The sequence below is a fragment of the Carassius gibelio genome, chromosome B11 (assembly GCF_023724105.1).
Source record: "Carassius gibelio isolate Cgi1373 ecotype wild population from Czech Republic chromosome B11, carGib1.2-hapl.c, whole genome shotgun sequence".
Classification (NCBI taxonomy): domain Eukaryota; kingdom Metazoa; phylum Chordata; class Actinopteri; order Cypriniformes; family Cyprinidae; genus Carassius; species Carassius gibelio.
In genome coordinates, this window is record NC_068406.1 from 22,453,347 (window position 1) to 22,465,631 (window position 12,285).

Below are 12,285 nucleotides of genomic sequence, written 5' to 3' on the forward strand. Positions count from 1 at the left end.
TCATTGTATCATTTCTTTATTACGACATGAGCACATTAAGCAATATATAAGCAAAATCTCAACTGCTTGACCGTTACTGTTATTAAAAATTTAATTTTTTGTAAAAACGAATTTATAATTACGATTGAACAGACATTTATTCAAGGTGAGGAAAGTGTTATTACCTTATACATTACACCATATGATTTTTTTAAAATTCATAGCCTACTGGAAGAAATTACTATGCGAATGTCATTTTATTATTATTTATTTGTATTATTACTTAAAGTATTTATTATATTTTAATATATGTATGCATGTATGTATTATGCACTTCTCAATCAAACAATGTTTTAATGCGAAGATCCTTCATAACAAAAATAAAGACATTTTAGTTTCAATAAAAATCAATTAAATAAAAATAATCTATTAATCTCAGTGTATCCCTGCTGTCCGTCCCATCACAGTGCACAATAATAAGGCAGGCCAGATGATGATTTATATTTAGCTTAGGCACGTCTGGCTGTTTTTAGTGCATTTATCTTCAGAGCTTGGATCTCATTCTCTGCTGCCTGTCGTTCTCTTCAGTTCCACCTGCAGGAGTTTTCATCACATTTCGATCTTCAGATATAGCTCTCACAAGCTGAAAATGTTTCCGGATCTGGAAAAAAAAAAAAAGGGTTTTCACCATCAGTTGCATTTTATCATTGCAATGATAACGGTTAATAACTTTACTGTACTTCAGTTTTAAAAACCATATCAACAACAAATACTGCTTTATTCAATTACGCCCGAAGCATTTCTCATTATTCACCAGTTGCAGCTGCTTGAAGGGGTCCTCAATATCCACAGACTCTCTCCAGTAAGGTGCGATCAGTTGATAAATTGAACGAATCCTGACCTTTATCTGAGCGTACTGGAGCTCCTCTCTCTCTGCAGTGGAACGCAATTCCTCTCGTTTCAGTTCCTGTGGAAAAGCATGCATAGTCTGTAATCTTGAAAGACTGTAAGACAGCGGCGTCACAGTAGCATCTCTGTGTCTTTTTGCATGTAATCCTCTAAATGTGTGCATGTTTTTACCCATTTGTGTGTCTCTGAGTGGATGTTGTCTAGCTGCGTCTGTTGCTGCTGCAGTTGTTTGGTGTAGTGCAGGAGACGAGTTTGCTGTTCCTTTATGTCCTTCATCAGTTCCAGCTTTTTGTGCTCTGCCTCTTTCTCATTAGCTTGTCTTTCTAGAATTTCCTTTCTGATGGACTGTGCGCCATGACAGCCACGGTGTCGGCCAGTGTTCTCAAACTCAAATGTCATGAAAAAAAGGAGGAAACAAAAGAAAAAGTGTAACATTACAGTACATTTTAAATATCGAAACGGGTGGAACCTGTGTGATGTATCTCTAAATGCATGCATTTTGTCTTTAAACATAGATATCTTACTCTTCGGTCAAAGGAGGCAGGTTTCAACATTACAGTTTCAGTATTTTTTCCTTTTTCCAGACACAAAAAAAGTATACTAGACCATTAATGCTATAGCTACCTTTCCAGGCATCCTTGCAGTGTTCTCCTGGACTTTAACCAGTAGTTTACATTGGTCCAGTTGCTCCTTTTGCGCCTGCAAGGCTTCATACTGTGTCATTAGTTTCTTAATGTTCTCTTCTTTCTCTTTGATTTTAGCTTCCTCTTCCTTTGTTTTTTGTATGGCACGTAACCGTCTGCCCTCATTTTCCTTAAGGGAGAGAAAGACAAAGAATAGGTAACAAATGATAAAGTATTTAAGTTAAGTTATTTCATGTTGTCTTATGTAGCCTACTTGCAGCTCCTTAGCCGTATCCAGTTTGTACTGCCTGAGTTTCTCCTGATCTTTTTTCACATGCTCAGCTCTTTCTCTCAAACGCTCCCGCCTTATCTGGGACTCCTGACAACGACACAAAAACACTGCACTCATGTAAAGTGGAACAGCTATTTCTTTTTTTTTGTTTCATACAAGCACCTTTTCCTGGTCTTGCAGTGCTCGGTTCACTCTCTCGTTCTCCTCGCGCGCCTCCGCCAGCAGCATCGCGCTTGTCCTCATGTTCGCCGAATCCTTCTCCAAATCTTTTATACCTCTGAGAGATGAAACCATCTGTTCACTCTGAACCATCTCCGTCCGCGCAAAGAGATACATATCAACAACGACTAAGCTGAAACTCTTAAGTCATTGGCCATGAAGTTAACTATACATGCCTTACAATTAACTTTAATATTAATGTTTCTTACAAAAACACGGTTTGTGGTGTCATTTAATACTTACGATAAGAGTCGTTCTTTAAAAACCGATCGGTAGTGATCCTCCACATTGAAATTCATCTTTCTTTCTTTTTTGTTTTTAGGTCTGCACACCGTCGACAAACGTTCTGCGCGTGTTTTAAAATGTTTAAAAAATGCCCCAAATGACCGTTCCGTTTGTTGTGGTGTTTATCATATATAATACCTAGACGCCTCATTGGCCGCTCGACCGCACGTCAACGTCGCCGCCATATTGGAGCGGGCAACTCTCATAACTCTCACATCAGGACAGAAGAAAACATACCTGGGCTGCGTTCAGCCCCGACAAAACGTTTTTTAAACAGAAACGGAATGCGTTGAACACACTGTTCTGATGACGCAAGAGTTGCAACTATGGCAGCTGAGAAGGCCATTCTTTGTGTTTCCTTACCTAATTCAGACTAAAACAAATCTATTAAGCCTCACATACTGACTTTATTTGTAGTTCATACGGTTTTAACACCCTGTATTTTCCTTCTCATTTTTAGGAAAAGCACTTAATTACCACTGTTTATTTCTATACCAAATGTCATACACTTGCAATGAAGCTAAAAATATAAACAACTACATCATTATGTTGATATCCTATATTTTTATAATAAAACTTACGACAAACATGTCTTCTAATATCCTCAGTTGTTGCGTATACCGAGCTGCAACGAACACATTTGTACATTATTTTCCTTGAAGCCATTGTGCGAGTTCACTTTAAGACCGCATGCTTTATATACATGTTGCTGCTGATTGGACTGCAGTTCTGACACACCGACCAAACGAGAAAACGCATCTCAAACCCCGTTGCACACCGGTGCACGCCGTTTCCAGGAAACATGACGTTCAACATGGAAACTGTAGCAAAACGTTGCGCACCGTTTTGAAATTGAACATGCCCCTGACTCATCGACAGATTGGACACCTACAAACCGTCACACGATAATAAAAACAGACTCCGAAGTGCTGATCTGAATCAACCGAGTCGCGAACAGACTCCGAAGTGCCGATCTGAATCAACCGAGTCGCGAACAGGCTCCGAAGTGCCGATCTGAATCAACAGAGTCGTTAACAGGCTCCGAAGTGCCGATCTGAATCAACAGAGTCGCGAACAGGCTCCGAAGTGCCGATCTGAATCAACAGAGTCGCGAACAGGCTCCGAAGTGCCGATCTGAATAAACCGAGTCGCGAACAGGCTCCGAAGTGCCGATCTGAATCAACCTAGTCGCGAACAGGCTCCGAAGTGCCGATCTGAATCAACAGAGTCGCGAACCGGCTCCGAAGTGCCGATCTGAATCAACCTAGTCGCGAACAGGCTCCGAAGTGCCGATCTGAATCAACCTAGTCGCGAACAGGCTCCGAAGTGCCGATCTGAATCAACCGAGTCGCGAACAGGCTCCGAAGTGCCGATCTGAATCAACCGAGTCGCGAACAGGCTCCGAAGTGCCGATCTGAATCAACCGAGTCGCGAACAGGCTCCGAAGTGCCGATCTGAATAAACCGAGTCGCAAACAGGCTCCGAAGTGCCGCCCAACATACATGGAAAAACAAACCACTGTTTCAAAATATGTGTTTTCTGCATGAGTGTGTTAAATGTGCATTATAGAACAAAATGTCAAGCATCATCAAGGATTTTACATTATTTGACTCATTAATTGAATAAAATAGAAAATCTTGAGGCAAGCGGCGGGGAATTAATGTTTATTAGTCAGGTTTTGTCTTCACAAATAAACCACTCTATTCCCAGAGAAAGGCAGAACTGAAAACTTAAATAAAATGTGTTTCTTGAGCTGAGATTGATTCAGAGGATTTTATAGGCTATGTGTGTGTGAGTACATGTATATATTATACTTAAGGAGCTCATTAATTAAACACAATTTGGAACTCATGTCCACAATATTTTTGTCTTAATTTGATTAATAATTAGTATTTTAAAATTACATTTCATATTTTTTTTATTTTACTCTTTATTTTACTATTAATTTATTCTTCATTTTTATCTATTCTGTATTATTCCACCCTTTATATTACATATTCTTCTTGCTATTATTAACCTATTGTTGTTCAGTTATTTATTATGGTATTATTCATATTCTCTATCAAATGTACAAATATTTAAGGCATATTTACAGACAAGCGGCTTTTCTTCAATTCAGATTATACCAACACTTTGGCCTTGGTGTCAATAAACATAGGCTATGTTTCTTTATTTAATAAATAGGTCTAGACCTGATGGAATAACAACGTAATTACATTAGACTATTTTATGATGCATAATGGACTTTAATAAGATCATTTCAAATATTACAATACACGTTCATCTGTATTTAAATTTAAAAAAAAATTCTAATGTATTTAAATATTTTAATGCATGTTGTTTTTATGTATAGGTGTATTTAATTTTTTATGTGTATATGTGTATCTAGAGCTGGATGAAATGAAGAAGGAAGAGGGAAGGAGCTGAGGCTGGGCAGCGAGTGCTTCCTTCAGAGGGGGGTGCCTGCTGTATTCCTCTCTGTCCCCGCCTTCAATGCTTGTGAGAGCCGCTGCTGTAGAGGGATTTACTCGGGCCGAGTAGGGGACTCGCCATGTCTTGGTGAGCTCGTCATGAACTTCAGGCACGAAGCAGGGTGTTGGGGAGAGGACTGTTGACCGTGGACGGGCTCTTCTGGAGGCCCAGATCTTCTATCACCTTTGACAGAACACTGATGAGTTCTGCATTCAGTTTCGGCCTCAGAGTTTAAGAAGGAGGAAGGACTTCGGGGTCCCCGCCGGAACCTCCCCACTCTTCTGCATCAGACAGTGCCAAGGACATGGAGTCATCTGCGTTAATGTCCTTGATGATGATGTCCTCTTCAGATGCGGCGAAAGAGAAAAAAAGGCCTCTCGTAGCTGCCAAGGGGCAGGGGTCTTGTGTGAAACACCCAGGCGGAGCAAACGGGCCCTTAGCCTACGTGACACCCCTCGAACCCGCTGAGAAGGACCCGCTGCTCTGCGGTTTCTTTCTGTTCTGTTTCTTTTTTCAAATAATTTGATTCAGATTGGAACTTCGAGGCACAGATCTCTAATCAATTACTTAAAATATGTGGTCATTCCTAATGTCGCCCTCCGAAGGACACTTCAGAATGAAAACACTCATGGCCAACATATTGAGGGGTTCTTCCAAACTGAAGTTCTCAAACTGGCCACTTCAATGGGCTATTCAGAATGAAGGATTCTGAAGGGTACAACTGATGGACACTTCAGGACCCCATGATCCTTTGCACAGGGAAGTTGTTTGCTGTCACACCCTGTGTTCCATTCGGAAGGACTCAACCCTATGCCCTAATAACATGAAAGGATTTACCCTCCGGAGTAAGAGCTTTGAAAGTATTAGGATAAACCCTTCCGAATGGAACACAGTGTGGGATTTCGGAGCCTGTATCATAAATCTTTTGATTCAGATCGTAACTTGGAGCATTTGGTTTTGATCTGATTAAATTATCTTGATTTAATTATTCAAAAGTAAAGTCAAGGTCTGCTTTATTGTCAATTCTTCCACATGTACAGCACAATGCTTACATACAGAGACTTTCAATTGCGTTACTTGCTTAAGAGCAGGTTAGCAAATCTTTTTTTATTAATTGTTTTGTTCGCTAAACAGTAGAAAACATCAAAGGCAGTACAGTAATAAAAAAAAACCAAAGATTGTATTGTACAAAAACAATGGTTAAACTTGGTGTAGAATGGTTAATTTGTGGTTTCCATGTTCTTGTCAAGGTAAAGTCCGAATAGAGAAAAGAGAGGTTTTCGTGTGTGAAATTTAGCTGCCAGAAAAGTACTTAAACAATTGAAAGAAAACATCTTTAAAAAAAAAAAGAAAATTCACTTGGATGAGATCGGATTCAAAAATCTAACCAAAATGTATTTGTGTGGGACTGCGGATTCATTGCCAAATGAAAAAAGTCAACCAAATTCAAGAAGAATTTTAAACTTAATATGATGTTCCGATTGTTGTTCTACAAATATATGCAAATTAGTTTAATGAGCTGGATAATAATAAACACCTAGAGTGTCTAGCCTTGGATAACTTTTCAAAGTGTATAATCAACCTTTTAATCTCCATACAGCAGCCTTTGGATTTGCTTCATCTCTAGTGTATAAAGCACTATAATAATAAAGGTGTTTTGACTTGAACCTGATCATTATATAATTTCTTTATTCCAACATACGCACATTAAACAATATACCCCAGACAGCAAATATCACACTAATTGATGTTTTGATTCTTAAAAATGAATTAATATTTTAAAAAAAAAATTTTATTACGTAATAATGATACAAATGACATGTAATCAAGATGTAAGGAAATGTTATACATTATGTGCCATGTGCTTTTTTAAAAGAATGTCTAAGATGTCTTAGGTTTTTAATATACATTGAAATGAATTACTAAACAAAGATGTATATCTGCTACTATCAAGTATCTGCTAATATCTTACCAATATCTAAGATGTCTATTTACTGCTACTATATAAATTATGCTAATATCTTACTAATATTTAAGATGTCTGTCCACAACTATAATCAGTTATCTATTACTATCTTATCAGTTCTGTGTAGAATGAACTTGGACGAAGATGAAGATGAAAGTAAACGTCTTTAATATTATCCACACAAGGTAATCCACATTAGGAAGGTATAAGACACACGTACTGGAGGTTTTTCTTCTCGTGGAGGATGACAAGGCACTGGAGAAAGCCAAAGAGGAGCTCAGAGGCGAATTATTCCACAAAGTGAGCATATAAATCCTCCTTCGTCTTCTTGGTTTCCACTGGTTTCTCTTTCTTTCTCATCTTCTTCGGAGGCTGGCTACGTGGCATCAGCTTTTTTCCGGTCTGCAATAAAGACGTGATAACTTAGCATTACACTATTGATCCACATTACAATATTTGATAAGCAAGACGAGAGTATTGGATATGCATCGCTGGTTCTGTGCACCACTCACCAGTTTCACTGAATGAGAAAGTGCTCTCTCCTGTCTTCTGTGCCTGCGTTCTTCTAATAAAGCTTCACGCCTAATGTGTTTCTGTTCCTGCTCCCTGTGAAAGAGAGAAAGCAAGAGGTTTTAAAGAACCACTCGATCCTGCAGATGGCCGCTGTACTGACAGCACTGCAGTTTTAAGAAAGTTATAACCGCTGATGATCATCAAGTTAGCTATGTATTTCTATACCATACCTGATTTGATAATGTTTGCAAATCCGCTTTTGTATTTTGCAGAGCCTCTCAGCTGGCATGTTTTCGATCAAATCCAGAGAGTCAGAAATCCAGTCCTCCAACTGGAGCAGTATCATCAATGGATACGCAGGGCTGTAGGCCTGCTCCCCGTAGCTCTCTTGGACCTTCGCAAGCTCCTCACACAACTGTTCGGTCTTTGTCCATATCTGGTGAGACAAAAAACAAAATGATGAGACAAATTTGACAGTCTCTTATCACATTCAGATGTGTGTGAGGGTCAGGGCACGTTGTGCACTTACTTTCATTTTCCTCGAGTCCTTGATATTATTTATCATCTTCACTTCTGCTTTAACCTTGTTTTTTTTCACCTTTTCTTCTTCAATGCAGAGGGCAATGCTCCGTATCTCCTCCTCTATGCGGTCTGCATTCATTTTACTGGACAAAAACACACAAGACAAAACTCTCAGATGCTGATACTGTGTCTTCGGTTTCCTCAGATTAGAGACTGGTAAGAAAACAATCCCATGGTTGGGTACAAGAAAACTTACAGCTTTTCCTTTTCATCCTTGTAGTACTTGAGTACCTTGTCGTTTTCCTCATTTACGGACATGAAATTCACATACTCCCATGTTAATTTTTCAAGGTCCTCTGGACTTTGTTTGCTGCCCTCTTCCTCACGCTCTTCGCGCTCACGGTCTTCCTTCAAATGCATCTCCTCAATTTCAATTGCGTCTTGAATACGGTAGATTTTTCTGTAACGGAGATTTTTATGAATAATAGGATCCGAAGCGGCATGGGATGAGCAGGAATGGAAAGGCTATAATTGTGCATACTGACAATACTTACCTTACAAGAGCTTTTTCCTTTTCTTCTAATTTTAGCCTCTTTGAAAATGAATCCTGAGCCCTGAAACATGACGACATGATAATAACCACCTGGCAATCAGAAGTATAAAAACTGAAACTGCATTATTTACAAGGACCACAAAAGCATGGCTTCAAGATTTAACAGTGATAAAGAAATAATCACTTTTGCTCGTTTTTCAAGGGATTCGAGTCACGGAAAGAAGCTTCATAGTTGGCCCAGTCTTGTTTTGCTCCGAGCTCTATTTGGGACATTTCTCTTTCCTCCATAGAAGCGACTTGGGCCCAAGTGTGCAGGATCTCCATTTTATGTATTGTATCAAGCTGAGAATGGAACAGAGAAAGAAACTAGAATAGTACAGACTCTGATTTATAAGAGTGGTGGGTATATCATATCACATACACAATGAAATAAAAATTTTAACTGGAATAATCAAAATATTCAAAATTGGCTTACTTTACAGCGACCACTTTGTAAAACCTCAGCTTTGTACTCTGAGATGGGTTGAAACACTGCCCTCCGCACGTTGAGCGGCGGAAGACAGTTTTCGCTTCGGGCCCCTGTTGGTCGCGTTCCTGAGGCGGGCCGTTCCTGTCGTCCCTCTCTAATGAACAACCTGACTTCTTCCCCTGTTTTGTCCTCCCTGCATCGGAGCCCAAAGATCAGAAATTGTTCTTCAGCACTGAGACTGGATCCGTTCACCTTCTTCTGAGGCGGTGGGGATGGACGCAATCCTGCAAAACATCACATTTATTTCATATTAGTATGGCTCTCATGAACGAACTTGTGTTTACTTCATACTCATGCAATAGGCGGATGTAGCAAACCGGATTTAGATTGTTTGAGCAGCTCACCTCTTCCAAAGGAGGGACTAAGGATAGTCGGAAGCTTGACAGCCTGCATTTGGCTGGAGATTGTGGTGTTTTCACTCACAGTAATGATGTTCTGGTGAGCGCTGACACATGTTTGGGGCCTGAGCTTGCCAAATGTCTCACAGTGCATTTTCAGATCTAAATGGGTAGGCTGCAACCATCTGAAAAGTACAACTATATTATCTTAAATATAACACACATCAGAAAACTCTACTACTGTCTTGTGCTTGTCGAGATCTGATTTAAAACTGCACTGGACAATGATCGTACACTGGATTATAATAATGCATATTCACTGAAGCGACTCAAAATGAGGTTTCTGTGATCAGGCCACAAGTTCTAAAAGCCACCAGCGCAGTGACGTCACAGTTAGAAAGCGCCGGATAACTGAATTCGAAATAGAATTCTTTTTGTTTTGTTTTAAAATTTTAAACAGCTTGTGTTTATATAATTGTCACAATCAGTCCAGGATATGAATCTAAATTATTTGAAAAAAAAAAGAAGAAAAAAAAGAAAGAAAGAAAAAAAAGATTCTTCTGCGTCTGCACTCGTGCAAAATACTGACCGAATCTTGTCTCTTAATTTACAAGACAACAACATCCTCTGCCATTCACAGCGAGTCAGTTTATATGAATATAGCTAGTTTCATTAATTTGAAGGGATATTACTGGAGTTTATTAAAACATCATTACATTTTGATAGCCTAAGGACGTTAACATGCAGAACCATATACATCATATAAGTATATGTCTATGTGCAGAACAAGGAAAACAATTAACAAACATCACATATAAATCGAAGTTAGACTGAACTTACGTACGTAGAGAAATAACCCCGAAATAGGCTGGTTTATGTCAATTTATAAATAAAATCAAAGTCTATAATATTAATCTATGATTCTACACTGCAGCGCAAAGCGGGCGCCATCTGGTGGCTATTTGTTAACATCAAATGTTTTCTTCTTTTTGTGTGTTTAAGATATTTATTAATATAGTGACCAATATATTTGCAACATAGCATCAAAATCTATATCTGAAGTATAAATGCATGTTAAATAATTATATGTCCAAAAAATTATTATAATATCTAAAATAATTAAATTGTGCATTATGAAGTAAATTCAGATTTACATCTACTTTGTTTTACTCAAGACTGTTCATATTATGCAGTATTGGGGCTGTTGGGGCATGTTGAGTATGTATTTACAATGGGATTCTGCCAGTGGACTAGCTACATGTGGGCTTAAAAAACTTAACATGGTCTTAAAAAGGTCTTTAAAAAGTCTTAAATGTACCATCATAAACCCTGAGTTTAACTTTTCAGTTGTAATCTGCCTTCACTACAGCATAGTTCATACTTCAATATCATGTGTAAAATGTAAGACCATGTGGGTTGAATCTGTTCACTCTTCTTTTTTATTTTTTTACCAAGAAGCTATTGAAAAAATAAGATGACACTGGAATTTTAAATTGGAGGACATAAGTTGATGTACTGTATGCTAGATTTGTGTTTGATATGTTCATGAAGTATCAAAAGAAGATCTGTTAATGCTAAATTTTAAGCAGATTAGATTTCACATGAAACATCTTTTAAAGCAATCAGTGATCTCTGTAAATGAAGTCTGATGATTTGTGAGCACACATTTGTTTGCTTGTCTGTGAGCCATTGCTGACCTTTCACCTCGACCCCAGAATAGAAGAGCTCACAACCCAGGAACAATGACCACTTCATTCCCGTGCATGAGGTTTTTGATAAAAAAAAAAAAAGCATTTTAAACTGACACCCTTGCATGAAAAATAAATTTAAATAAAACCCAGAGAATCCTTTTAATTCTCAGAACAGCAAAGTGCATTTTCCTGTAAATGGAAAAAAAGCTGTTTAGTTTTCTTCCCTGTGTCAATCCCAAAAATGCTGAAAACCACCAGACTGAGACTTCTGTGTTTGTTTTTCCAGAAGAGCTCATGGTGAGAGAGGTGAGTTCAACAGAACAACACACATGGGGTCTGCAAGCTGGAATTCAACCCGCGTCTGTGAATGCAATTATCAACAAGCAAGACTCCCAACACTGAACACACCAACCCAAACGTGCAGAGAGCATCTACGATGTAAGAGTTCTGGACTGAATACACATAGAGCAGAATAAAGACACTTCAATATATATATATATATATATATATATATATATATATATATATATATATATATATATATATATATATATATATCAATATATATCAATATATATATCAATATATATATCAATATATATATATATATATATATATATATATATATATATATATATATATATATATATATATATATATATATATCAATATATATATATATATATATATATATATATATATATATATATATATATATATATATATAATTGGCCATGCAACTTTATAATATACATTGTGCTTAGGAATTTCTTTTAAAATTTCTTAAAAAAAAAATTATTTAAATTTTTAACAAATAAGCTGAATAGTGAAAGACAAACAGCCAAAAAGTGTTCAGCAAGCACAAAAAACGTGTTGTTTAAAAAGCATCCCAGGATCCACCTCATGGAGCCGGTTGAGACAATGACTGGACTGTGCAGAGCTGGATTCTACACAAAAAGTCACTACTTTGAAGAAGCCAAAATGAAATACACATCTATACAAAATTATATTGTTTTTATGACTCCACTATTATTGTAAAATGTGTAAAATAGTAAAACTATTTTTAGGCACTTTGATAACATTTTATAAAATCACATTTCTTCCTTTGTTTTCAAAGGTGTATTTTATGGTCATTTTAGGATTATGTTGTGAAAATGCAGAAATGTTTAAGTGATTTTCACACTTAAACAAACCACTTCTGGATATACTTATAAGACACTTTACTTACATTAAAGTGTTTACTTACATTGTTGACGTGTGTCTGTGTGTGTGCGATTACAATTCAAGACTGTCACACATGAACCTTGTGAAAGGTGTGATCTGTGAAGAGCCAGACTGCAGATGACGTCAGTGTGGTGGTATAAAAGCAGAAGAGACACTGACCCGCTCAGAAG

The 12,285-nt window shown here is 37.6% G+C and overlaps 2 protein-coding genes across 2 annotated transcripts; both read right to left on the reverse strand.

The window, feature by feature from the left end:
• On the reverse strand, nt 1–2,521 carry LOC127968474 (golgin subfamily A member 6-like protein 1). Its single transcript, XM_052569735.1, has 7 exons — nt 2,266–2,521; nt 1,966–2,080; nt 1,786–1,890; nt 1,513–1,701; nt 1,060–1,275; nt 794–946; nt 1–640 (listed from the first exon to the last, which is right to left on the reverse strand). Exons 1-7 carry the CDS (start codon nt 2,319–2,321, stop codon nt 524–526), a joined length of 951 nt encoding a protein of 316 aa, XP_052425695.1. The 5' UTR covers nt 2,322–2,521; the 3' UTR covers nt 1–523.
• Nucleotides 2,522–6,893: 4,372 nt separating this feature from the next.
• On the reverse strand, nt 6,894–9,656 carry zgc:193807 (uncharacterized protein LOC555981 homolog). Its single transcript, XM_052569355.1, has 9 exons — nt 9,207–9,656; nt 8,809–9,086; nt 8,518–8,675; nt 8,335–8,394; nt 8,037–8,240; nt 7,788–7,923; nt 7,489–7,694; nt 7,258–7,351; nt 6,894–7,147 (listed from the first exon to the last, which is right to left on the reverse strand). The coding sequence occupies exons 1-9, from the start codon at nt 9,352–9,354 to the stop codon at nt 7,034–7,036; spliced, it is 1,398 nt and encodes a 465-aa protein (XP_052425315.1). The 5' UTR covers nt 9,355–9,656; the 3' UTR covers nt 6,894–7,033.
• Between the last annotated feature and the right edge of the window lie 2,629 nt (nt 9,657–12,285).